Genomic DNA, 26,855 nt, shown 5'->3' on the forward strand with positions numbered 1-26,855 from the left:
GTAGAGCGCTTGCCTTGCATGCCTGAGGCCCTGGGTTTGATTCCTCAGCACCACATAAGCAAAAAGAAAAAAGCCAGAAGTGGCGCTGTGGCTCAATGGTAGAGTGCTTGCCTTAAGCTGAAGAGCTGAGGGACAGCGCCCAGGCCCCACGACCGGACCCCCCCCCCAAAAAAAAAAAGAACTGATGATCTACACAGCTCAACTTGTGGCTTTTTGGTGGTTAATTAAAAATACAAGTCTCATGGACGTTCCTGCCTTGGCTGGCTTTGAATCTCAATTCCCAGCTTTCAGCTTTCCATGTAGCTAGAATTACAGGCACTGGGGCCAAGCTTGTGTTTCTTTTCCTGATTATTTAGGGATTCTCCTTTCTTCCTGCTTTGTCCCCTGACAAGGGCGTGGATTTGTCTGTTGCTAGTCACATGTCTGCAGATGGATCTATAAGAAAAGTGCTTAAGGTGTGAATGAGCCAAGAGAGTCAGACACAGGAGCAACCCTAGCAAGAGACAGGTTTTATTAAAGAAGATCGGAGAAGTACTCTCATTTTCCTGGCCTTGGCTACGAGAAAGAGAGCACTGCCTTGCACAGGCTATGAGGTTTCATGGAGATGGAGGAGGGGAGGGTGGCAGGCGTGTGTGTAACTGACGAGGAGACAAAGCTGCTGCAGATAGTTCAGCCTGGAAACCAGCACTGACGTCCAGTCGTGGTGATGAATGAAAATTCCTCAGCAGGCCTAGGGCCGTGAGGTCTGGCAGCAAAAGCTGCTTCCTCATTTCCATCATGACCTAAAATAGACGCTGAGTAAACCTTTTTCTAATGAATGGGTGGATTTCTCCTTCTGCTAGTTTCATCACGTCAGGATGTCCCTGGGATTTGAGTCCCACCTCCAGATCGTTGGTTGAGTAATCTTGGACTTTGTTTTTAAGTTTAGGTGCAGGGATCAAAGGCTGTCTGAATGTGAACTCAAGCTCTGCCTTTACTAGCTGTCACCCTGGCAGACGGTCTCAACTTTTCTGTACCTGTTTCTTCATCTGGGAAATGGGTGACACCTGCCTCACCGACAGAGGTGAAAGGTAGAAATGCCTTAAAATATAGAAAGTGCTTATGAGAAAAGCTAGTCCATGGAGGATCTACTTAAATAAACATTAGCTTATTATTATGCTTTTTTTTCCGTTCCTGGGGATTGAAATCAAGGTCTTGACCTTGCTCTACCACTTAAACCATGACCCCAGCCCTTTTCGTTTTAGTTTTATTTTTCAATAAATTCTCTCTTTTTTTTTTACTCCAGGCTGGTTTACAGCTTTACATCCCTACATTCCCCTCCCCGCAATCCTCCTACCTCTGCCTTCCACATAACTAGGATTACAAGCATGCACCACTACACCAGCAGAGGCTGCAGCTTCTTTTAAGACTGGTTTTGTTAAGGCATCATTCACAAAGAATCAAGTGCACACACAGTTTGATTCGCACACTTCCAAGCAGGTTCTTTGAGCTCAGCCTTATGGTTTGGTTGTTTGTTGTTGTTGCTGTTGTTGTGGTTTGGTTTGGTTTTTGCAATTTGCCCCTTTTATTTACTATGAATCTCAGAAAACGTGCTCCTTTTGATTTGGTAAGTCACCTTAAGTACAAATTATTTTCCGTCTGCGTTCCCTCATCAGCCAGTGAGGTCAGTTGCTTCCACCTCATGGAATGCAGAGAATGAACAAACCAGACCACCAGTAACCATTGCTTACACAGCCTGCATTCCACACGAAGCCCAAGCTCTCCTCCACAGCCCCTTCCCCTACATGACAGAGGGTCTGGAGCCCAGAGGGTGCAAGAACACCACGGAGTTGATGGGGGGAGGGGCAGGGAGAAAGTCTGAATAGCTGCACAGCTGTGGAAGGATGGCCGTGTTTATAAAGCAGATTGTTATTTTTTAATTCTTTGCTGTGTGTCCTTTCCCCTACTTCCCTCTTTTAAGGATAATTAAAATGCAAGCTGGCACTCCCCGGTGAGGAGACAGCTGAAGATTTAATTGCCCCAAGAAAAAAAAAATTTCCAGCAAAAGGTCCTGCAATAATGACAGCTCCTAGCCTGGCTGCTCAAGCGCTCTCTGTGTCCTGCACATAATACCAGCGATAATGCGTTAATCTGCATGTGTGCCGGGTCCATTTACTGGCACCGAGGGAGACGCAGCGGCCGACAGCCACAGCCAGGCTGCAGGCTCCTCACCATTAAACTCTCACCCGGCCTCATTCTGGAGATGGGTCCGTGGCCCTGATTCACTGACAGGCGGCCACATCAGCTGACCCTGCCCTATGGGGGCAGAAGGCGGGGGCTGTGGGAATGGCACCTTCCACCACAAGGGCCTGACTTCTCGTCCTTGAAATGAGGCCAGGAGGACGTGTCTGCTGGGTGACGGAATCCAGCAGCTCTCAGAGTTGGCCAGCTCACCAGCGGGGCTGGGTTGCACAATCTCAGGATAGACAGCCCTCTGCATCTTTCATCTGTGTTTCTAAGTTTAGGGCTCTTTTCTATAGATGACACAACAAAGACCTAAAAGATCATTGGCTCCTCCCAGTTGGGGAGCGCATAGCAGGTGACTGTTCTGAACCCTGGGTCATGATCAAGGGCAGAGGACCTCAGTGGGGCAAGCCAGGTGGGCTGGGATTTGAATCTAGTTTTAAAGGTGTTTTGGGTTTTTTTTTGGTGTTTTTTTATGGTGCTAGGACTTGAACTCAGAGCCTGGGTTCTCTCCTTTAGCTTTTTTGCTCAAGGCTGGTGCTCTACCACCTGAGCTATACCTCCTCAGTCAGGTTTTTGGTGATTAATTAGAGATTGAGTCTCATAAAATTTACTGCCTGAGTTGACTTCAAACTACCAATCCTCAGATCTCAGCCTCCTGAGTAGCTAGGATTATCAGGATAAGCCACCAGTGACTGCCTTTAAATCTAGTTCTAAACTGCCAGAGAGCCCATCAGTTCTCCTAAGATGCCAATCTGTCTTTAAGTCCTTCAATCTCCCATTTTCTCCCTCTCCTCCTCTTTCTCCCTCCCTCCAGCCCTCTCCTCTCCTTTCTTTCCTTCCTCCCTTCCCTCTCTTCTTCTTTTCCTATCCACTTATCCATATACCCTCTCATCCCATCCATCCATCTTCTCATTAATCTATTGACCAGTCCCCTCATCCTCCATCTTCCCATCATCCTCTACCCATCCTCTCATTTCTCCAGCAAGCATTGGTTAGGTGCTTCCTGGAGGCTAGGCATGGGAACTCTGTCAAAGAGCAAATCCAACTATCTCTTTATCCCTAGGAAATTCCCAGAGCAGTGGAAGAAAGAGAGATTAATCACACAGCACAAGATCAGTGTATAATTACAAATTGAAACATAGGCTCCAAAGAATTGCTATTAAATGTCTAACAAAGGCATTAAGCTCAGTTTGTGGATCAGAAGCAAGCAGGGAAGAAAAGGAATGTGTGCAAAAGTCCGGTGGCTCATTTTAGAAGTTGTCAGAAGGCTGATGTTACCAGTGCAGGGTGATGGAGAATTGTATAATATGGGATACAGGCAAGTTCAGTGGGCCAGCTCATGCAGGGAAGCCTGGCCTCGCCCAGCACCGGGCCCTCCACTCTGCCTGATTCTTAGATTTTCTCTTTGGGAAGTTTTCTGCCTCATGCAGGCCGAGCACGGCCTATGCATCTTTCTGTAATAAGAAAAGGCATCCCCAAGTTGGAAGTAAGGCAAGAAAAGGTGTCGTTTCCTGTCATTGTCAACCTGGGACAGTTGGAAAGTGAGGAACTGAAGGATTTGTTAATTCTGCCTAGGAATATACCCAAGTTTGTCAGCCCAGATTTTCTAAAGCTGTGGGTGATGCTCATTTGTAGATTTTTGTCTGGTAGTGGACAAATGGCTTCTCTCTGGCAGAAAAGACCACATGCAGGTGCAAGTACCTATAACACATTGACCAGTTGTCTCCAATGTAGATATTTTGTCCTTGAGTCCCTTTCCCACATCTTCCAGTGGGCCAGCTTGTGAATGTTGCCTCTGTCTCTGCCTTGGGGCCACCCTCTGACCTGGCTTCCTTGGGTCTCATGAGTTCATACGGGTGTGGTTCATCTGAGCTTTGCATGGGTCTGCTTTCCCAGAAGAGCTTGAGGCATAAATTGTGAGCTAAATAGCTGCTTTTGAGCTTCTCCCGTCACCTCTCTGAACCTCAGCCTTCCTACTTGTGAAGTAGACACCACAGCACCCATCTACAAAGGAATACTCAAGGCTCTGTGGACCAACGAATCTCTGCTGTGATCCTAGCTACCAGGAGGCTAAGATCTGAGGATCATGATTCAAAACCAGCCTATAGCAAAAGCTGAAAGTGGTGCTGTGGTTCAAGTGGTAGCATGCTAGCCTTAAGCAAAAGATGCTTAAGGACAGCTCCAAGACCCTGAGTTCAAGCCCCAGGACTAGCAAAAAAAAAGAAAAGAAAAGAAAAGGGAATTTCAAGGGAGCCTTCTGATCTTAGACTGAAATCTCTAAAGCCAGGAGCCAAAATAAAAAACCTTTCCCCTTCCTTATGAAGGAATGAAAAGCTAGCTAGCACATGGTAGGCTTTCTCCTGTCTTGTCTTATAGACTGGATTGCAAAGGCAGGACAAAGGTTCTGGGAGTGGGGAGCTCAGGGTCTGGTTTGGAGGACAAGGCATGTGGGGGGTGGACCCTTGTGCAGGGCTCTCAAAGGTATTTGGCAGAACAGGAAGAATAGAAAATGTCCCTTAATGCCCATGTAATTGTAATCCCTCTGTACAGTATTTTCACAATAAAAAACTAAAATAAAATAAAAAAGAAAAGAAAATGTCCCTTAAAGGGTCATGCAAGACAGAGGGAAGAGGATTGAAAAGCCACACGAGGGGCTGAGCTCCCAAAGGTTGGCAAGAGGGAGCTCTTGGGGGCTAGAGAGGAAGGGAGGGCCTGAAGTCTTTCCTGTCATTTAATTCCTAAGTTGCACCCCATTTCACAGGCAAGAAGGCCAAGGGGTATAGGTGAAGCTGTTTGCCAAGGTTGCAGTACAGCTACCTCTTGCCTTCAGAATGGAGGGAGCAGAGGGTGGAGGTAGAGGGAGGAGGAGTGGAGAGGATGTGAAGACAGAAAGAGGGCTTGTCCTTGAGTTGTCCTTGGTCTTCATGTCCGGTGTGGCGCTTTGTCTCTCGGTGCCTCATGTGGTCACCAGGATGCTATCTTTTAGATGGACTCATCAGTACTCCCAGAATCCCTTACCTGGACCAGACACTGGGCTGGATTTGGGGATGGAAGATAAAGCATTGGCTTTTTTTTTTTTTAAAGAAACTGTCAGCCTGGGGCAAGCATCACGTTTGGGGAAGGTGAGGTAGCCCTGTTCTAAACAGTTGAGGTATAATTTGTGCATAGGAAGATGCCCAGACAGTTGCATGGGTGAGTTTCATTGGTCTGGCATCTGGAGACCTTCAAAAAACCACTTCTGGAGAGGAAAGGGGGTACAGCACATCTGCTCCCCATCAGGCTCCTTCTGCTCCTTGCCCCAAGGGTAGTGAACTGTCTCATCTGTCACCAAGGTTTGGCTGTATTGCTGGGGTTTTTGTTGTTGTTGTTGTTTGTGCTGGTCCCTGGGGCTTGAACTCAGGGACTAGGTTTTGACCCTGAGCTTTTGTGCTCAAAGCTAGCACTCTATTACTTGAGCCACAGCTCCATTTCCATTTTGGTGGTTAGTTGGAGATAAGAGTCTCACGGAGCCTGGAGCTAGTGGTTCACACCTGTAATCCTAGCTACTCAGGAGGCTGAGATCTGAGGGTTATGGTTCAAAGCCAGCCTGGGCAGAAAAGTCTATGAGACTCCTCCAATAAACCACTAGAAAACCAGAAGTAGCGCTGTGACTCAAGCGGTAGAGCAGTTGCCTTGAGCTGAAGAGCACAGGGACAGCGCCCAGGCCCAGAGTTCAAGCCCCATGACCGACAAAAAAAAAAAAGTCTCATGGACTTTTCTGCCGGGGTTGGCTTCTCAGCCTCCTGAGTAGTTAGGATGACAGGCATGAGCCACCCATGCTAGCGGGGTTCTTAGTAATGTGTTTTATTTCCTTTTTTTTTTTTAAAGCATTTTCAATGTCTTGTCTTCACCAAACAAAACAAGACCTTGGTAGAGCTATGATGCTATGTTGATTAGGGTGGAGGACCAGCAGCAACAGGCTGAGCCCTTGGAAGATTCCGAGTATCTCTGCCTGGATGGTGACCAGGCTGTCACTCTGACGCTTTCCTGATGAGACTATGTGGTATTTCTTGACTTTCGACGGTCAGATGCAATCTGAGCCCTTAAAATCCGTGCCCCTCATATGTATCCACCAACCCTCACCTCCCTAACCCCCATCCAGTGCCTGAGAGCACCCCTCCATCAGCATCTCTTCCTGGATAGAAGCCTTCGAATATGATTATTAATTTGTTGCCATTTCCTTATTCGATTTTGGGGTTATCACAGTAGCTACCTAAGATAAAGGGAAGTTGCTATTTATACGGAGGATTGGATATGCAGTATTGTAAAATTATGTATTTATGTAAATAAACCATGGTGGGATCTTGGCTGTCTGGAATATGCTAGGAGATGTGGTTTCCGAATCAGGCATTCTTTAGGGGGAATGGAGATTTTCCTGATCATCAGGTAACGCAGGCTCAGGGATTCTGGGCAGATCCTCACAGAAGGAGGGGTCATCTGCCCTGGGAAGACCTCCCTTTCCACCAGGGAGTTGCCCAATAAATGGCAAATGCTTGACTGATTTCTTGGTGGGCAGGAGAGCGCCACTTGGTGCCCATCCACTTTTGTATCACCTGCCAGCCTCCAGCCCTGGAGATTTGGCCTGCAGTTGAAAGAGGCTCAGGCACTGCATAAAATATATCTCCCAAGCCTCCTCGCCTGGAAGCGTAGTCTATCATTCTCTCCCTTCCTAGGAAATGTAAAGTATTTCCTCACCCACTCGGATAGATTCAGGCCTTGAGCACCCCATTCCTGGGAGCTGCACACATATTTCATAGACTGGACCTCAAGGGGGAGAGAGACAGAGGAGGGTCAGGGAGAGGAACGAGGACAGGGCCAAGCTGAGTTCTCAGTCACAGTCCAGGATGTAGCCTGGGATGAGGGTGACCTGCAGGAGACTCCTTGGCTCAGGTGGCAGGTCCCTGATCATGAGCCAAGCCAAGATTGCAGATGATTGCAAGTGGGCTTGGCTGGCTAGGTGACATGCTCTAGTGATGTTCAGGATTGAGGAGGAGGGCAGTGAGGGTCAGACCCCCTAATTACTAACCCAGGCTTGTGGGGACACTGGGAAATGACTTCTCTTCGTCTGTTACCTCATCTACACGCCCACCGGGAGTGAGACCGTCCATCTCACCTGGCAGCCAGGATGATGCGACGATTGAGCAAGTTAATGACTGTCCAACACTTTACTTCCCATGGCTCTCAGCAGCCAACATTCATTTGGTAGTCAGCGCCTACTTGAAATGTGATACCTATAAAATAGGGTCCAACCAGGTATCTGTGACTCACAACTATAATCCTAGCTACTCGGGAGACTGAGTAACTGAGTTGCTTTGAACTGAGAATTGTAGTTCAAAGCCAGGCCAGGCAGAAAAGTTCCTGAGACTCATTTTGTTAAACAGCAAAATGCCAAAAATAGTGGTAGAGCAAGTAGAGCACCAGCCTTGAGCAAAAAAAAAAAAAAAATCCAAGTGAGACTATAGGGCCCTGAGTTCAAGGCCCAGTACTCACAACCAAGACAAAACAAAAAACTAGTAACTGACCTCATTGAATGATAAGGGGTGAAGGACTCGGTCAATGTAAAGTGCTGGCAAACAGTAAGCACTATGTATATTGCTATGTTAATACACTAGGATTGCAGCATGATTATTGATTGTACTGATATTAATACTCTAATGCAAAGAAGGTAAAAACCAAGCATTTATTGAGCACCTACTACATTCATCCAGCAAGGGGTATTACAGGACAGGAATCAGATTCAGCGTTTGCTAGGGAAAGGCTCCAGGAAGAAGGGTCCGGGGAAACAGGCCAACCAATACTCAGGGAGCCTCCCTTGTGCCAGGCCTGGAGCTCAGCGCCCTGTATCCTGCCTTCATCCCTATAGGGGCGGGGAAGCACAACTGTCCCCATTGTACAGATGAGGGAGTCAAGTCTCAGGGGGTGATTTGTCCAAATGTCCACAACTACAAAGCAACAGAGCCAGACTCCAAACTTGGTGGTCCGTCTAGATTTACATCCCACCCCAAGCTAGGGAAAACAGAAGCTCCCTCTGGAGAGGGAGGGGCACTGCCAACTGTGTGCAAGGCCTGGGCACCTTGTCTCCCCCTTCCCCCACCCAACTCCTGGGACAGGCAGACCACAGCCTTCAAGAGGCCCCAGAACTTGATTCCCAAAAGACAAGAACACCCACAAACACACATACGCACACACACGCAGTACCCAATGACATCAGTTAACCCAGAAATCTTTATTACAAAAATATTTTGCAAGCCAAAAAGTTTTAAGTTGCAACTATATACAAAAATGGGGCCTATTTCCTTCCCAACAGTCTGAAAATAAACTCCTGAAACCACCCTCCTTCCGCAGGGTTGTTTCAACCTCTTCCTTTTCCTCTGGGGTTCCATAAGACAGAGATGTGGGGATCCTCCAGGCTGCCTGGCTGAAGCTAGAGCTAGCCACATTCCCTTATATCCCCCTCCAAAGAGCAAAAGAAAATGAAATGAAAATGGCACCAAGGAAACGTCCTTTTAAAATCGTGTGTGTGTGTGTGTGTGTGTGTGTGTGTGTGTCTCCAAACATGCATGTGCTGTCTGGGCCGAAGAGGAGGAAGGAGGTTTACAAACCAACACTTTGGAATTGGGGAACCAGCCCAAGCAGTGGCTGAGCCACTGTGGCTCAGATGTATGGGAGCTCAGGCTTGTCAGCTAGTGTTATCCACATGGCCTGTGGACTCAGCCCATTCCTGGATGCCACCCTGTAAAACACCAAGTGACCCATCCTAGACAGCTGTCCTGTTGAACTCTTGGGGTTCCCCCCCACCCCGGCCTCTGCCCCCATTACACCTGCAGAAAACAGACAGGATGGCTCAGCTTTTCGCTTGGAAGGCTCAAGCCAGGAGTTCCTCTGGCTTCCAGCAGCATCAGTGTCTGAATTCTAAGAGTTCTCCATGGAGGCTGAATGAGCAGGGTTGCAATGCTTGCTTGCCTGCACCCCATGAGGCTCAGCTGGAAGGATGAGGAAGGGGTCAGAGGGTAACTGGGTCACAGCCTCTGCCCAACCTTCCTGAGACAGAGGGACAGCGGGGGATACGTTCTGGCCCACCACTGGGCTATCTTGGCTGTGGCCAGCATGGGTTCCAGTTTAATTCCCATGGAGCTTGGGAGCACACACACACACAAAGGAAGCATCTTCCTGGGGAGGGGGGGGTCAGCTCAGAGGGAAAAGGGGTGTTCTTGCTCAAGGAGTTGGGCAGATGCCAGCTCAGTACCCCTCCCCTCCGCCTGTCCCTAAAGTGCTTGAGAGACAGTGGCCAGGGACATCAGGATTTCCCTCCCCTCTCCTCTTGGGGAAAAGAGCAGAGGGAGCTGAAGAAATGCACTTAGCATGGTGAGGCCTGCTGACCTTAGAAGGGAGCAAGACTAGCCCCGTGGCTCAGCCCAGAACAAGGCCAAGTTAGTCCCAGAGAGATGGCAGAGCCCCTCCATGGAGCTGCCCCAGAGAGATCCTCCTTCTTGTCCTAGAAGAACCCGGACTCAGTTTCGGTAGGAAATCCCCTCCAAGGTAAGAAACTGTTAAATCTCAGACTGCACAAGACCCAACCAGGAACTTCAACACATGACAAAGAGCCAAGATAACCAAGTTGTTGTTTTAAGGGGAGAAAAAAACAAAAACAAAAACCAAAAAAAAAAAAAAACCAAGAAATTTAAAAAAAAAACCCAAAACATAACACCACAGATCAAGTTTTCTAACACCTTGGCTTCAAGATTGCACAGTTCACATTTCTCAATAATTTACAGGCGTCCACAGCGTGCTGCTGTTAGTGCTAGCTGGAGGAAGCAAGCTCGGGTCTAGAAAGGAGATGCGGGAGCACCCCAGATGGGTTTGATGGTTGTCCCAGGAGTCACTGCTGGCCCCGAGGAACAAGAGCGAGTCCCCCGCCTCCTCCAGAGCTTGTGGCTCATCAGCCCAGGGAAGGGGGGGGGTACACCAGGGTTGTTAATAGCAACCTCACCAGGTCTCCGATTGCAGGTCTTAAGGGTCTTTTTTTCCAGCTTCTCCATGGATGGGACAGTTTGATCTAAAGGGCAATGTTCCCAAAGCCCCCAGTTGGGTGAAGGTGGTGGGCAGGAAGTGAGATCATCTTCCCTCCTCACCTGGAAGATCAGGCTCATGGAACATCAAAGGAGGTAGCCCTGGGGTCTCTCGACAACCACGACCCAGACCTGTGCTGGAGGTGGACAGAGGCAGGACAGTCCTTGGACTCTCGAGAAGTGCTGGCCAGGTCCTCGGCTGGTTGGATGATCTCCTCCTTCAGAGGTGGGGCCAAGATGGAGGAGGCATGAGCTGGAAATGCTGGAGAGCCAAGGGGGGTAGATGGACAGGCAGATAAGAACCATCCCCATTCCTGGTCCTAGGGCCTTCTGGAAATGGGGCTGGCTGTCCTCATCATGGCCGCTCCATGTGGGGCACAAGAAAGCTTGTGGGGCCAGACCCTAGAGCCGACGGGCATCTTGTTCACTTCCTCTGGACCTGGACACTAGCATACTCTGAGAAGGACGGCTCGGGCTTGGGGGCTGGCGGTTTGGGGGCCCGGTTGAGGTGGACCATGTCCAGGTCTGCGTAGGTGAGGGTGTCCTCCGACTTGGGCGGGGGGCCGCTCTGAATGCTGGCATACTCTGTGTGATTGTTTGGCTCAGCAGCCCGGGGGGCCGGCTTCTTCTCCTTGGGCAGGTTCAGGTCCGCATAAGTGATATCATTGATGTCATTGGTGTCCTGGATCTGAAAGACATCGCTGGAGGTCACTTTGGAGCTCTCAGCCCACTCACCCACCAACCGAGCACCAGGTCTGGATGCTTCCGTCCCTCCAGTTGTCAGAGGCTCAGCCCTAGTGCAAATCCCTCTAGTCTTGATAAGGAAAAACCACCTCTAGCCTTCCCCCTTTCACCCCACCTCCCTCCTCCCACAGCCTAAGGGATCTTCCTGAAATGCCCATAGAGTCACCTCTAAACCGTGGAACTGGGGTTCCTTTCCATGCCCACCCACCTGCCTGGTACATGCACCCTCCTCCTCGTAGTAGGTATGTATCTTCCATGCACATCTCAGCCCCAGCATTTCTCCACCCTGAGATGCTTCCCTGACCGCATGTCCTTGGCCCAGGGCTCAGCCTCCACGTTCCCCGGCCCCACTCCCTGCATCAGTGTCACCACCAAGACTGTGTCTGTTTTGTGCCCTGAGTATATGTGATCTCCCGGGGAGTGGAGATACTCATTCATGTATATATGTACTCAACACATATTTGCTGGGTATTTCCTATGATGCAAATATCAAGAACTGGCACAGAAGCCCGATCTATTGGAATGGAGGGGAAGGAGGGAGGAATAGATGGTTGGATGGGTAGATCAATAACTGGATGGATGGATGAGTAATTGGATGATGGATGGGTGAGTGGCCGTATTGGGGAATGGATGGATGGATAAACGATATGGCAGTAATTCTAACTCCACTCTGGGTGAAGCTGGAGCCTGGGAGACAGAACAAAAGCAGTGTGGGAATGACGTCTCCCATCAGTGATCCAAAAGGCCTGGATTTCAATCCCAATTTTGCTTTGCCTAGCTGGGGGCCTTTGGGTAATCCATTACAACTTTCTAGGCCCCAGTTTTCCCAGCTGAAAAGTAGAGACACATAAGTAGTATCTTCAGCCAAGCACCAGTGGCTCACACCTATAATCCTAGCTACTCAGGAGGCTAAGATCTGAGGAATGAGGTTTAAAGCCAGCCCAGGCAGGAAGGTCCATGAAACTCTTATTTCCAATAAACTCAAAAACAAAAGCCAAAAATGAAGCTTCAGCTCAAGTGGTAGACACACACACACACACACACACACACACACACACACACACACACACACACACACACACACACACACACACACACAGCGCTATCTTCTTCACTGTCATCCTTTCCTTCAGAAAGCTTCTAAGGGAAGTCCAAAGGTAAAATGACTACTGAGAAAGTTTCTCTCTTGCCACACCTGGCAACTGTCTTGTATTTGCTAATTGCCATCCAGGTTTGTGTCCAGGATTGCTGGGCAATCCCGGGGGACGAAGAGGGGGGCGAAAGAGCAGGCCATGGTGTCTAGCGTATGAGCACCATGCCTCTCATAGCACAGCTCCTTGGACAGATCACATCTAAGACAATGCCAACTGCCTGGGAAATAAACAAGGGCAGCTGGCATTGTCTCAGTCAGGGTGTAGAGCAGGGCCTATCTCATTACAAGTGCTAAGGAGCCCAGAGCCTTTGGGGTCTGACAGCGTACATTGGTGACAGTCAGGGCTTCAGCAATGTGCTGGGAAGAAGCTGCCAGGTCAAGGGCAGGTGCCCCCAGGTGGGGTAATTAATAACATGTTGTCTTTCCATCAGCAAAGGCCAGAGAGGTCCTGGCAGGTTGCAGTGTGCTGCTTTTCCTAGTGAGAGCCAGGCTGCAGGAGGAGGAAATAAAATACTGTGGTTGGAGGAACTGGCTTGAGCAAAGGCTGGGTGGCAGGAAGGTAAAATCCACAAGTGGAGACTGAAACCAGACTTCCAAGCACACTGACACAGGCCGTACTATGACCGCTGTCCCCTGGAGTTGTGCAAAGGGGCAGCCATGATGCAAGAAGGATGCAACCAAGTCTGCAGGCTGGAACACCACCACAGAATTAGAGGAACTTGGGGAGGTACAGATAGATCTGCCCTTCCCTCATCAGGGGCAGGTCTTAATTTAGAACCGGATCTTCAGCTTTGCCTGATGTAAGGAAATCACACCCGGAGTTTACCAGGAAGGGCGGCTCACCAAGGACTGTACCTGGGTTATTTCTCTGGCATTCTTCTCTGGCTCATGCAACCTAAAAAGGAAAGAGACGTACAGATAAAAATAACCGGGCTCTATCTCAAGCGCTCATGCAAATCGATAAGAATAACATTTAGGTTCCACTTCCTATATTGAAAGGAAGGCAGGGATGAATGAATCATACAGACCTAAGCAGCGTATCCAATGTTTGGACATGAGGGCCAACCTCACAAACAAGTAATTTTCAACAAGGCACTGGCGCTGTGTGTGTGTGTGTGTGTGTGTGTTTAAAAAAAAATTGTTGGCCTGAGTCTCCGAGTAAGCTATTACTCAGAGAAGGAGTGGGGGGAGACAGGTGGGTATTCTCCTACACTGCTAATAGGAGAGGCAGCCAGGGCAGCCCTTGGGGAAACCCTTCCTATTTTAACTCACAATTCTACTTTCTTGGGGGAGGAGGCTATTACATATGGGGGGGAGGCTCTCTGCCAAAAGGTAAGGTGGAAGAGAGAAGAACTTGTCAACTGGGACCAGTTTAGGAAATAAGGATAAATCTAGATGTTGAATTTTTTTTCTTTAATTTTTAAGCTTTTAGATTGTAACTTATAATCATGCCTGGAAGCTTAGCTACTCAGGAGGCTGAGTCCTAGAGGATCAGGGTTGGAAGGCAACCTGGGCAGAAAAGTTCTGGAGACTCCATCTCTAAAAAAAATTAGCAGCAAAAAGAAAACCAGACTGGAGGCATGGCTCAAGTGGGAGAGCACCAGCCAAGCAAGCAAGGGGAGGCCTGGGAGCTCAAACCCCAGTATTACATAAATAAATAACTAGATGAAAGTAAATTAACTGAATGAAATTACAAGGTATAAGAGGAGGGCTTCTTTATTTTTGTTATTAGTGTTAGGGATCAGAGCCAGGGCCTCCTACCTGCTAGTCAAAGGTTCTACCACAGAGCTACACCTCCAACCCCATCAGATGTATATGATAAGTTACAAACGATCACATTGGAATGGTCAGGGCAAGAGCTTAAGGCTGTGGGATAATCTCTATGATGACAAATGTACGATTAACCCTGGGAGGAAAATGCTAACAGCAGGGATCTTTATAGATTATTTTTCTTCCTTTTAGTTCCCTATGTTTTCCAAATGTTCTGTATTATAAATATCTATGTATTACTGGGTTTTGTTTTTTTTTTTAAAGAGGAGAGGGAGAGAGATGTTCTGATTAATCAAAAAAGCTGTTCATGCACTTGATTCTGTAATTGGAGGCTGGGTCACGGTCAAGGTGATGAGCAAGTCAGCCACTGCCCCGGGTTGGGCAGCAGTTTGTGTAAATTCTCAAGCCAGCAGCTCCGGGCACGTGAGCCTGGATAATGTCAGACATGAGCACTGGGGCTTGGCAGTGGGGTTATTAATGGAGTTGGCTTGAGGACTTGGCTCACAGGCAATTCTGGGGCATGACAGGGCCCCACGTGGCCCAGAAACAGCTTGCTAGGATCACAGAGATCAGGCAAGTCTCGCCCCACCCCTCCAACTTGAACACCTCTGTGGACCCCCACTGCCGATCCCCTTCAGGTTCAACTCACCCAGTGGAGTGCTGGGTAAACTCCCCTACTGGGCCCATTCATTCTCTCACTCTCGTTTACCCTGTACTGACCATTTCTTGAGGGCTTCTTGATTCTTCACACTCGGTGCTTTCTGACCCCCTTATTCCTGGTGAACTTTCGGGCATCCTGCAAGACTATTCTGATGTTGCTTCCTCCAGAGGTTTCGCTAATGGTGGGCTGGGCTGCCTCTCCCTCACCACCTCCTTGTATCATCTCTGCTTTAGGCTGCTGTCTTGTCACAATAGTCAAGGCTGCCCAACAGACTTGGAATGAATGGCGGTCAGGTCCCAGGACCTTTGCATACTCAATGCTCTTACCTTGTCATCACCTGTCTTACTCTTCTTCCTCCTCTAAGTCCTAGTTTAAACATCCCATTTTAGGGGAAACCGTCCCCAAACCACCAAACTCCATTTTAAGCAGATCCAGTCATCTCTTTCAAACCATTATTTCACATTGTAAACAATTATCCGGTTTCTTGAGTCCATTTTTCCCCTGGTCTTTCTACCTCAGTGAATGGGACCACCAGTGTTCATACCAGGCTCAGGTTAGAGGTTGCAGTATCCCCGATTCTCTCCTCCTTTACAATCCAGGTCTAACCAATCACAAGGCCAACCGGCTACTTCTAAAATCTATACATCGGATTTAGCCATTCTGTCACATCATTTCCCATATCCTGGCTTCCTGGGCTGCTGGGGCGGGGGGGTGGGTAGGGGCTGTTTCCCATTCACTATTATTAAGAGGCATATATGCAAGCCAGGTATGGTGGTACATGCTTGTAATCCCAGCTATTTGGGAAGTAAAAACACAAGAATCATCATTTGAGGCCAGCACAGGCAAAAAAAAAAAAAAAAAAAATCAGCAAGACTCCATCTCAAAAACAAACTAAAAGCAAAAGGACCGAGGATTCAGCTCTAAAAAAAGAAAAAAAAATTTGCATCGACGACGTCACATTGTTTCTTTGCTCAAAACACTCATGGTACTCCCCTGCATCACAGTGACAGCAGGGCTCTGCTTTCTGCCTGCCTTCCTCCCTTCCTCTCTCCCTCCCTCCTTCCCTCCACCCCAGCAACTCAGGCCTCCTTCACGCTCCATAAACATGTCCAAGGCCTCAGGGCCTTGGCACTGACCGCTCCCTCTGTCTGGCCTAACTCCTGCCCCAGATGGACCCACAACTGATGCTCTCCATCCTTCAGCTGTCTTCTGAACATCACCTCCTTGGAGGAGCCTTCCCTGCTTGCCCCTAAGTCTCACCTCTGAGCTCGGCTCCATCCCTTGCCTGCCTTCATCTCATCTCCTCGGGCCCTGCAGCACTGTGGTGTCTGATAAGCTGAGAGACTGTGCACGCGCCCTGTGCAGAGTGACCGTGAAGCCACTACGCTAGTGCTGGGCTGACATACAACTGGCACTCCATAAATATTTATTTGTTGAATGAATACTGAGCATTTCTCCTATTCTGTGCCAAGGACCAAAAGGCCAGGCTTAGCATCTCCCCTACCTCCTTCTGTCAGCCCCCAGCTCAAATCTGGCACAGAGCTGGGCTCCATCCAAAGGAGTAAGCGAGGGAATCAGGAAAGCACTCATAGTCTAAGAATAAACGTAGTGATTGTGTGATAAGCGAACAAACGGCCACCCGAATGAACCCCAGTGCCCAATTAATGCAGCTGCCATGCTTTCTCTCGACTGAGCCAGGAAGGGTGGTGGGCGGTGATCTGCCAGTTATTCCTAACCAGGGAGTTAGGAGAGCGGGGTCCCTGTAGGGTCTCTGTGCTCAAAAGCAGCAGCCGTCTCCCCAGACACCTACCCCGAGGGGCCAGGTTGTCCCCTAAACCAACATCCTCGGAAAAGCGTCTGATCTCAGCAAGCCAGGCCGGAGCCGAGGCTGCACGCAAAGCCATCACGGCTTGCCAGCGACAGCTTTGGTTTCGAGAGATGAAAGGAGCGAGTGATCTCTCATGGCTCCCTGGGTAGCTCACGCTGGAAAAATATGAAACAGCCAGAAAACGGTTGGCTCCTCTGGGGAGACAGGAACAGGAGGCAGGAGGCCCCGGAGCCGGGATGCAGAGCACCAGGGTTAATGCCAGCACGGGGCGGGGGTGTGGGGGGGAGACTCAGGCAATGGAACATGACTTCTCTGAGCCTTGGTCACTTCCATCATATGATGGGGACATTAACATCCTTCTAGAATGAGGGCTCTGGAACTACAGCTTGGACTAGCAGCCCCTAAGACCTAAGACAGGTGTAGAACCGGTGTGTGTATGGGGGGGGGCCTGACTGCAGCTGATGTGCAAACACCATCCCCTCCTCTCCCACCCCCATCCACAGCAGTACTTCCGCACACGCAGGTCTGGAACCACTGTCCTGTAAGAAGTCTCAGAGTTTCTGAGAAGTCAGATCACAAATGGATACCTGCATAAAGGGGCAGATGGATGCATAGGACATAGCAAATGATCAGTGAACAGCCGGTGAAGGCTGTTGGTCACTTCCCTTATGGACCCTTGTCCCTTTCATCCAGAAACTCACCATGTAACTTGGACAGGTAAGATGAGTGAAATATACAGACAATGAAGACAGAGTGGGTGATGAAGATGGGCGTGATGGGGAAGAGCTCAGAGGCTATGGAGATCTTAGCTGCAGCAGTCAGTCTGGTTACTTGTTCATTCAACAAACCTTGGCTGAGCACCCAATGGGAACATGAGGGACATAGGGGCTAAGTAGGGGACAGATACAGAGTCACCATGAATGCACTGGATATCAGGACCAGCCCAGAGGAGGCTCCCAGGAAGTTGCTTAGCCTGGTGAAGAGGCCATGCCCTCCTGCCAAGCTCAGAAGAGCAGGCGGTGATCATGTTGCCTGTACAGTTCCTACAGCCTGCTATGTCCTCAGAGAGGACACAAGTGTGTGCAAAGGGGTTTACCTTAGGAGAGGCCACTCACTGTCCAAGAGCCAGGAGGAGCTAGGCACTGGTGGCTCACACCTGTAGTCCTTAGCTACGCAGGAGGCTGAGATCTCAGGATTGTCTCAGTTCAAAACCAGCTCTTTATCTCCAATATACCACCAGAAAACTGGAAATGGAGCTGTGGCTCAAAGCGGTAGAGCACTAACCTTGAGTAGAACAGCTCAGGGACAGTGCCCAAGCCATGAGTTCAAGCCCTACAACAGACTGAAAACAAACAAAAGAGCCAGGAGGAGAATGAGGATCCTGCGAATGGAAGGACACAGCAGATATCATCCACCTAATGAGAAGACCACAGGATGGCCAGAACTGATGGTCCAAGCCAGAAGGAGGCAGGCCAAAGTCCTGGAGACACTGAGGCCTTTGGGCAGAGGATGGAGAGGAGTCTTGTCCCCAGAAAGGAGGAGCAGGTAGATGCTGCTTGTTCTGGGGAGAAGGCAGCCAGGAGGGTGGCCCAGAAAGTGGCCTGTAGAGGCCAGGCAGAGGTAGAGCTGCATCCCAAGGGCAGTGGGTGCCCTTTCTCCCTTGCTGGCAGGGTGGGCACACAAGCTCCCTAGAGCCTCTGGGGTAGTGGAGACGCTCTTGCTATATGCAACCTGGGAGTCTAGTAGTTCCTCCATCCCAACGCCCACAGTTCCCTAACTAGGGTACAGTTATCCCCTCCCTCCACCCCCACCCCTGAGTTGAGGCTGACTCTACATCAATCCATCAGCAAACCCTTTTTGCTCTCCAAGACACTTCCCGAATCTGACCATCTGTCAGCTTCCTCTGCTTGGACCACAGCAGCAGCCTTTCCACGGGCCTCTCTGCCTCCACCTTCACCACCTACATCCAGATTTCCACTTACAGATAGGGTGAGAAGAAAAGTAGGACCACAAGCCAGGCACTGGTGGTTCAAGTCTTTAATCCCAACTACTCAGGAGCCTGAGATCTGAGGATCACAGTTCAAAGCCAGCCTGGTCAGGAAGGTCCGTGAGACTCTCATCTCCAATTAACCACCAGAAAACCAGAAGTGGAGCTGTGGCTCAAAGTGGCAGAGTGCTAGCCTTGGGCAGAAAAGCTCAGGGACAGTGCCCAGGCCCTGAGTTCAAGCCCCACAACCAACAAGAAAAAAGTAGGACCACATTCTGCCTATGATTTATCACACACCCCTTCTCAAAGTCCTTCTTGCAGCCACAGGCCCTGGACTACTGTCTCCCATTCTAAGGTCACGCAGCTGTTCTGCAATTCTGAAATCCAGGATGCTTAAAAAGCAACCAATAAACACACACAGAAGTATCTGCAGTCATGGGGCAGTAAAACCCTGCCGGCCCCCACAGGAGGCTGTTTGATCTTATCAGTCACAGTGGTAGGGCGTATGGAAGCACACAGCACACACTTCCACACAGCACATTCACCGGTGGACCCGTATCCGGTTAGGCTGGGTGGAGGCTCCTTCCTAGCAAGCCAACGAGGCCTCTTACTAAGAGGCTGCAGTATATGGGGCTGCTACTAAGAGCCCAGGACCTGCTCCCCTGCCCGCTGTCCCCCTGCCCGGCCACAGAGGCCTCCTGTTACATCCCACAGCATGACCCTGGCCCTCCCTGCCTGCTCTCCTGCTCCTGAAGCTGCCCTTTGTCACAGCCTCAGTTCCACAGCTAGAGGATCTGCTCACACCCCCTCTTCAGGCAGCCGCTCACTCTGCCTATGACCTCTAAAACCTCTCCCCCTTCCCCCCTCCCCCACCATGGTAGACCTCCACCTTCATGCTATAGCAGACCATCATCTAACAGAACTGGCTAGATCATTTCACATCCATGTTTACCACGTGTGCCCCTCCTCCCCACATCTCAGTCCCACGACAGCCTGGGCTCATTCTGGTTCACAGACCTATCCCCAGCACACGCGACAGTGACACATAGTAGTGACTCTGCAACAAATCACTGCCGATGGGAATCCACACACAGATGTGCCCTCTCTGTGACAGTGTCAGCCCCAGAGCCCCTGGCCAGGCTGTGAATTTCAGGGGGGCTCGACGTGACTCCATCACCCTAGCGTTCTCCCAGCCACGCCCACTGGGGTGCTCAGCCGACAGCCGCTGAAGAAAGGTAAGAGAGACGCCCACTAGAGCCTGCACACAGGTGTACACAAGCGCCACAGTCCACGCAGGATTACAAACCAATGCGAAGAGGTTACAAAAGCCAACAGGATATGGACAGGCACCTGAGTGACAGTCAAGTGACAAAATGTGGCTTTGGGGACCACAAAAAAACCCCAAAAACAAACACCTGTGCCCCCCCCCATTCCCCCCCCGCCCCAGTGATGCACTTACCTCGTGGAAGAAGTAGAGCCCTTGGCTAGAAGAGAAAAGAAAACGTTAGTTAATCACAGTTGGTTCACGTAAGTATTTTCTGGGGAAGGGGGTGGGGCGGCAAAGGTTTGCCAGCAGGGCTGTGGTGAATTCCTTCCTTGAACCTGGACAAACCACCTCCCCCTCCATGCCCAGCCAATGGGTGGTCCTCTCTCTTCCAGGAAGCAAGAGGCAGTGGAGGAAGTCAGGCCCTCCCATGTTTTTGGAGATGTCCACAGCCCCCAAACAGCTTTCAACCTTGGATGGGTCCAGGCTGAACCTTACCTGTGCTTGAGCAGAAACCTCTAGAGACAAGCCCACAGCAGGAGATGGGGAGCAGGTGTGACCCCCAGGCTGGCCACCCATGCACTTTGCTATGTGACCCAGGGTAGGACCCTTCCCCTCTCTGAGCTTCTTAAAACTCCTAAGATGGGCCTGCACATCCATTTATGTACACGTCACCATGTTGCCAGACAGCAAGCGTCCGCTTGGCACAGAGGTTTTCAGCCTGTGATACGGGGTAACCCACAGAGCAGGCTCGGAGGCTCCGCAGCCATCTGACTCCCATTTTACAGTAAATTTGTAATTAAAAAGCAACACGCGTGCTCAAATGTGCCTGGCGCCACACTCCAACAGGCTGGAGGCTGCCCTGGTGCGGGAGCTCCAGCAGCCTGGGTAAGCAGGCTGGGGCCTGGGTAGGGCCTGGCTGTGGGAGTGAGCTGGGGTGGGGGGCAGGGGGAAGGCTGTCCCTCAGCACCCCACATCCACATGGAGGCCCAGGAGTCCAGATACTGAGTCACACATCATCTCAAGGGCAGGGACGGGATGGGGGCGGGTCCTCATTTCATACCAGAGACTAGTGTCTCCCCAGACTTAACGTTGTCAAGTGTTAGGGTTGAGATGGGGATAGCCCTCCCCCCACACACAAGTGAGGTGGAGGCGGGGCCCCCCAGGGTCCAGGGGGTCCCACCATGGCTCATGGCTTTGAATCCTAGCTTCATCTACCAGCTGTCAGGCCCCAACAGGTTTTGGATTGTTCCCAGGCCTCTGTTGCCTCGTGTGTAGATTGGGTCAGTAAATCCTTCCCCTTCCCCAGGAAGGACAGAACCTGGGGTTGGGGGCAGAGGAGGAAGAGGGGTACAGAAACAAAGCATGACATGTTCAACCAGCCCGGGCCCACACACAGAATGGCTCAGGGCCATGGCGTGGCTCATGGGGGAGAAGGGGCGTCACAACCAGCATTTTTAATAGGAAAAAAAAACCAGGATCTGACCGAAAAAAGAAAATACCAGTTTCATTTTTATATAAAGGGTTGTGTTGGGTTGAGACGTGAAATGTTATTTCTATGGTTTGTGGTTTAAAAAAAAAAAAAAGGTCTTGGAAATATCAATTTAAAATTGCCTCCTGAGAGCGTGAGGAAGGAAACCTGCAGAATGAGGCTCTAGAGTGTGTGACAGTAAACTTGAGCCTTGGAACTACCCTCCGAGACAGACAAGGCTGTACCCATCTTACAGATGAGGAAACCAAGGTGAGAGACGCAGAACTGTGTAGAGTAGATGCCAAGGACCTGGAGACTCGCTGCCAGAAACGAGGGAGAGATTGTGACTTCAGGAGCCTGTGCTGTGAGCCAGGCTCCTCCCTAACCTCACATCCTCCATCCATCCCATTGGCCCAGCCTTGGAGACGGCTGGGAGTACTCACTCTGCCTCTGTCTGGTCTCCTACCCAGGGCAAGCATGGTACCCAGCCAGGTAAGAGGAAAGCAGGGCTCTGCCAGGCAGCTCCTGGGAATGACTGTCCTCTCTGAGTCCCCTCTCGCCACCCTGGCAGCCCTCTGCTCTCATCTCCTATGAGGTTGTGAGACCTGGGGCAGTGACAGCCATGTCTGTAGCCATGAGGAGAAGCGGTGAGGAACCCTCCCAACTCCAACATGGTGAAGCTACTGCACCAGTCACTGGCTTTGCATTTCTTATCCCTAGAAGTCACCAACACCCCTAGAGTACCCAGTGGCCACATCTTCCAGGAAGGACAGACGAGAGCAAACTCTGAGGAAGGAAGAGGGGACTCCACCTACCTTTCTTCTGTTTGATTCGGAGGAGGTAGAGGACTGCCATCAGCAGGACCACCAACAGGGCACACACCACACCCACCACGATGAAGATATTCCAGCTATTTGTGCCATCTGAAGATCACACAGAAGAGAACCTTCACCGGTACAGATAAGAAATGGGGAAAAACAGAAGCCCACTGCCCTTTCTTACTACACAGGCACTGCTGGCCAAGAAGCTGGGTCTCCTGAGACATCAGGAGCCACCTGGGCCTCTCAGTGAAGACTGGCATACACTCACCTACATGGGTCATCCATGATGGTACAAATGCTATACCTAGGGGGCCACCAGGGAAAATACTGCTAATGGCAGCCCCTGAAGGAAGCCCCAACTTCCTCTCCTGAGGAGCAGAGATCTGTCCGCCCCCCACCTCCATCTGAAATGACCTATGCTGGGCAGCCACAGCTGGAGCCTAGATTCCCCTGACACTCTTGAATCAGCAGCTGACTATCCTTGGCCGGGATGGGGGAGGGGTCCTCTGTAGAGCAACCTGGGCTGGCCACTCATCTGTGTCCTGGGCCTACACCACAGCCTAGGAGCTCTGAGTCAGGTCACCAGAGACAGTCAGTGGCTGGGGCAGGCAGGTGGGTTCAGGGCCCAAGCAGAAGGTTCTAGTCTAGAACATAGCAGGAAGTCAGTAGGGCTCTGTACCATGGAAACACAGGTTCAAATGAACACCCAAACACATTTGTTTCACGGGCTCCACAAGTAAGCTGAACCCTCTTGGCTTCCCCCTGCTCAGGAAACCAATAATCATCTCCACCTGAGTGGAAAGTTATAAGAATCATCCAAGAAACCAGCTGCCCACTGACTCCTGTGCCCTCTCTTGAAAGACTGGAGGGCCTACTGTGTACCCTAAAGCTAAAGGAGCAAGGGGAGGCTCAGAGAGAGCACTGATTGATCCAAGGTCACACAGCAAGTCAGTGACAGAATCACAGTGGACACGCATGCGTCCCTCACCCAGCGCTGTGTGTGCTATGAAATTTGGGTACTGGGGACATCAAGGTACATCTGACATGATTCGGAGGACACTATGTGGGGCTTCACAAAGAATGTATGAAGACATAATTCTAATCCATTCAAAGGCTTTGCTATGGACAATTCATCAGCCATGGTGGTGACAGGTGCTAGAACATTCCACTGAAAAGCCACCAAGGTGCAGTGCTTTTCAAGGACAAGATGGGAACCAATAAGCCATGAAAAGAGGGCTGAGAAAACGCCACCCTGACACTGACACAATATGACCCTTATCCTAAACCACTGTGCCCTTGGCCTACAAACGCACCTCTAGAAATGGTCTCCAAGGGACCGTCACACACAAGACAGAGCACATGCAAGGAGAGCCAGTGAACCACTGAGTGGCCTGCTCCACTCCCGAGGGCAGAGGGTACCGAGTGAGGGCAGAACAGGAGAGCCATGCAGGACGGACGTAACAACTGTCAGATGAAGGAGGCACAAGGATCCAACTCCCTCTCTCCTTCAAAATATGTTTATGTCCAAAGATCCACGGAGCCATGCTAGTGCCAAACTGCACCAAACTCCTACAGTGCCACTCGGTGTGTGAACTGACTTTAAAACTCAATGTTCTAGACTTCTAGATTCATCTACAATCAACACTATACACTACTTGGAACATTTAAACATGTTAAATGGAAATAACATCGAGTGAAACATTCTAGGAGCCGGTCCTCTGCTGTGGAGGGCTCACCAGGGGTTGTTTCTGCGCCCTGCTCCTTTTGCTGGGCAGAGGCCTCCAGGGTGAGGTTGGCAGTGATGGCGGGCTGGCCCTCGTGCTCCACCTGGCAGGTGAGCACCACGTTCTCCCTGTGAGCAGAGACGTTCACCAGCAGCCAGCTCGTCTGGTTGTAAGTCCCATCCTTGTTCTCGGTGCGGGCCCAGCTGGTGTCTGTCCGCGATAGGTTTCCATTCTCCATCCAGGTCACCTGGAGGCTTGAAGGGTAGAACTTGGACGCCAGGCACGTGACATTCACCTGGTTCCCTGCCATCATGGGCTGCTGGCTGACCTCCAAGGTGGGCGGCACTAAAACAGCACAGGCAGAGTCTCTGACCTTGTGGCTCAGAGACCCAAGAGGAAGGGCTGGAGTGCTAAGCCTCCACATCAGGGCACAGGTATCACATGGGACAGCGCTGGGCACTGGGTATGTGCTCCAATACTGAAGGGATGGACGTGGACATAATCACTAAGCACAGTAAGCCCTCAAGTACTCAGGGCTGTTGTTAAATGAATAATAAGTGAAACCAACACATGCAGGCCTGGCATGCAGACAGATGCAGTGATGGCAGCTAAATGAACGAGAGATGGACATGCACAGGGGCCCAGTACTTGTAGCTGCCCTGGTAAAGGAAGTGCAGCCTCCAGCAGAGCGCTGGGCACAGGTGCTTGGCATCAGGACTGCTGGGCACCATTTCCAGGCCCTTCAGACTCCACAGCAAAAGCCCTAGGGAGGGTCAGGCTTGGTGGGCAGGCAAGGACTTGGGTTGGGACTTGGGGTCATCTACCTCGAATGGCGTCAGACAAGTTGGCAGTCCCACGGAGAGGGCTCCCGGACAAAGTGGCATGGGCCACCTCACAGATGACCTGAGAGCGGACGTCCCCAGGGGTCAGCACCACCTTGGCTGTGCTGGAGATGTTGTAGGAGACACTCTCTCCCTTGGGGTCCAGGCTGGTCTGGGAGTCAGGGAGCTGGTTCCCATTTTTGAACCACTTCAGGGTGATGTTCCGAGGGGAGAAGCCATGGGACTTGCAGGTGAAGCTCACTGTCTGTCCAGGTGTGGCCCTGGCTGCAGGGCCGGAAACCACGGGAAGAGAAGGTCTGGCTACAAAGGAGCATTTACAGAGATGTGATTGCAGAGCCTGCCCTGCCGTGCAGGAGAGATGCTATGAGTAACCTTCCCCCACACAGCTGCTATTAGTACTACTATACACCATTGTCATTATGACTACTACTGTTCTGAGCACCGAATCCAGGGCCTCATGCCTGCTACATCCCCAGACATAGACAGGACAATATTAAACCTCCTAATAAGGCTGGGAGGGTAGTGTCCTTAATCTGGTATTACAGAGGAGAATACAGAAGCTCCAGGAGGTGAGTGAGTCAGTAAGAAAAGCAGGCATAGGTCGACTCCAGGCTTGAAGTCAAAGTCCTTCTCTCTGCTCTAGGTGAACAACCAATCTGGGTACAAGAAGGAAATTACTGACTTGCCTCATGCTGTAGCCTGACTGGCCACCTAGGTAGGAGTGGTATGTATTTCATGCTGCAGCTGTGAAATGAGGCAAGGGCTATCTGGCCCCCTGCCTGCCTATCTTTCTTCCTTTCCTCTTCCCTCCCTCCCTTACTCCCTATTTCTCCCTCCCTCACTCCCTCCTTTTACCCCTTCCACCCTCTCTCCTCATTTCTTCCTTTCCAGGCTGCAGTAAGGATGCAATGAGGAGCTTTTGCATCACACCCAGGAGATGTTTCTCAAACACGAGCATGCACAAGCACATGCACACTCATGTGTGCAATTGCTCTTAACCAGAGTTCCCCTGCAGAAACATGTAACTCCCTCTAGATTTTTCCTTCCTTCCACAAACACATCAGAAGTTGTAAGCTGTGCCAAGTCATGAATTTGGAAGGAAGAGGCTAAGGTGTTTTGTGAATCTGGGGGCATCTCTTGGGTCACTGTGAGACTGGAAACACAGATCACTTGGATGCTGAGGAAATCAAAGGTAGTTCAGTTCTTGATCCCTAAGTCATTACAAGACACTGAGACCCAGGCTCCTGGGCAGGCAGAAAACACTCCTGATCCAAGCCAGGTGAGGTGGCTCACACCTCTAATCCTAGCTATTCAGGAGCCTGAGATCTGAGGATCATGGTTCAAAGCCAGCCCAGGCAGGAAAGTCCATGAGACACATCTCCAATAAGCCACTAGAAAACTGGAAGTGGTGCTGCAGCGGTAGAGCGCTTGCCTTGAGCTGAAGAGCGCAGGGATAGCGCCCAAGCCCAGAGTTCAAGCCCCACGACCAAACAACAAACAAACAACAACAACAAACAATCCTGATCCCAAATCAGAGGAGGGTAGCTTGCTGAGTAGACCAGTCCTAACGGTGTCTCCATATTGCTAATTATTCCCTGCATCTTTGATAACAGCTGCCAGGCAGCAAATGTCAGACATATTCCTATTTGTTAATATTTAACTGGCTCCCTTGCAGCCATCAAAAACTTCCAGGGTTCAAGGAGGAGGCTGACACTTGAGGAAGTCAGGCTACCAAGATGCAGGCTGAGACAAGACCTTGGAAAGATAAGGAGTTGTGAAGTTGTTCTTACATTCGAGCAACAGACAGAAAGGCTTTGAAGTTGTAGTGAACCTGTGCAGACTTTTCTCTTGTCATTATTCCCTACACAATATGGTATATATAAGCTATTTACTCAGCACTGGCACAGTATAGGATGTTACTACTCTAGAGAGAGTTTCAGGCACAGGGAGAAATGCCATAGGCTAAATGCACATTCTGGGCCACTTTCAATGAGGGGTTCCAGCATCCTTGGATTCTGGAATCTTCCACTATCCAGGAACCAATCTCCAGAGATACGCGAAGAGGGTACAGCTTCAGGAGTTCTTAGAGCCCAACACTGGCTGTGTTGTGCACTCACTAGCCTTGGGAGGAGTCTGAGTGTGGGCACCTTTACAAGGTAAGCGTCACACAGGGGTGGGGCTGGTCCTGGACATGTAGTGGGGAACAGGTGGGTCAGGCCACCGCACTCTGTTCTTATCTGTCTCAGCCTCAGTGCT

At 50.5% G+C, this 26,855-nt stretch overlaps 1 protein-coding gene across 1 annotated transcript in view; it reads right to left on the minus strand.

The window, feature by feature from the left end:
- Positions 1–8,471: 8,471 nt before the first annotated feature.
- Sirpa (signal-regulatory protein alpha) overlaps positions 8,472–26,855 on the minus strand; it is a 39,020-nt gene continuing 20,636 nt past the window's right edge. The window contains exons 4-9 of the mRNA XM_013010648.1: positions 24,582–24,899; positions 23,770–24,102; positions 22,028–22,135; positions 19,937–19,961; positions 13,087–13,126; positions 8,472–11,022 (exon numbers count right to left, since the gene is read on the minus strand). Of these exons, the coding sequence (XP_012866102.1) occupies positions 10,759–11,022; positions 13,087–13,126; positions 19,937–19,961; positions 22,028–22,135; positions 23,770–24,102; positions 24,582–24,899 (1,088 nt within the window). The 3' untranslated portion in view covers positions 8,472–10,758. The remainder of the gene's footprint in view (positions 11,023–13,086; positions 13,127–19,936; positions 19,962–22,027; positions 22,136–23,769; positions 24,103–24,581; positions 24,900–26,855) is intronic.

This window comes from Dipodomys ordii, unplaced genomic scaffold (genome assembly GCF_000151885.1).
Source record: "Dipodomys ordii isolate 6190 unplaced genomic scaffold, Dord_2.0 Scaffold13, whole genome shotgun sequence".
In the NCBI taxonomy this organism is placed as follows: domain Eukaryota; kingdom Metazoa; phylum Chordata; class Mammalia; order Rodentia; family Heteromyidae; genus Dipodomys; species Dipodomys ordii.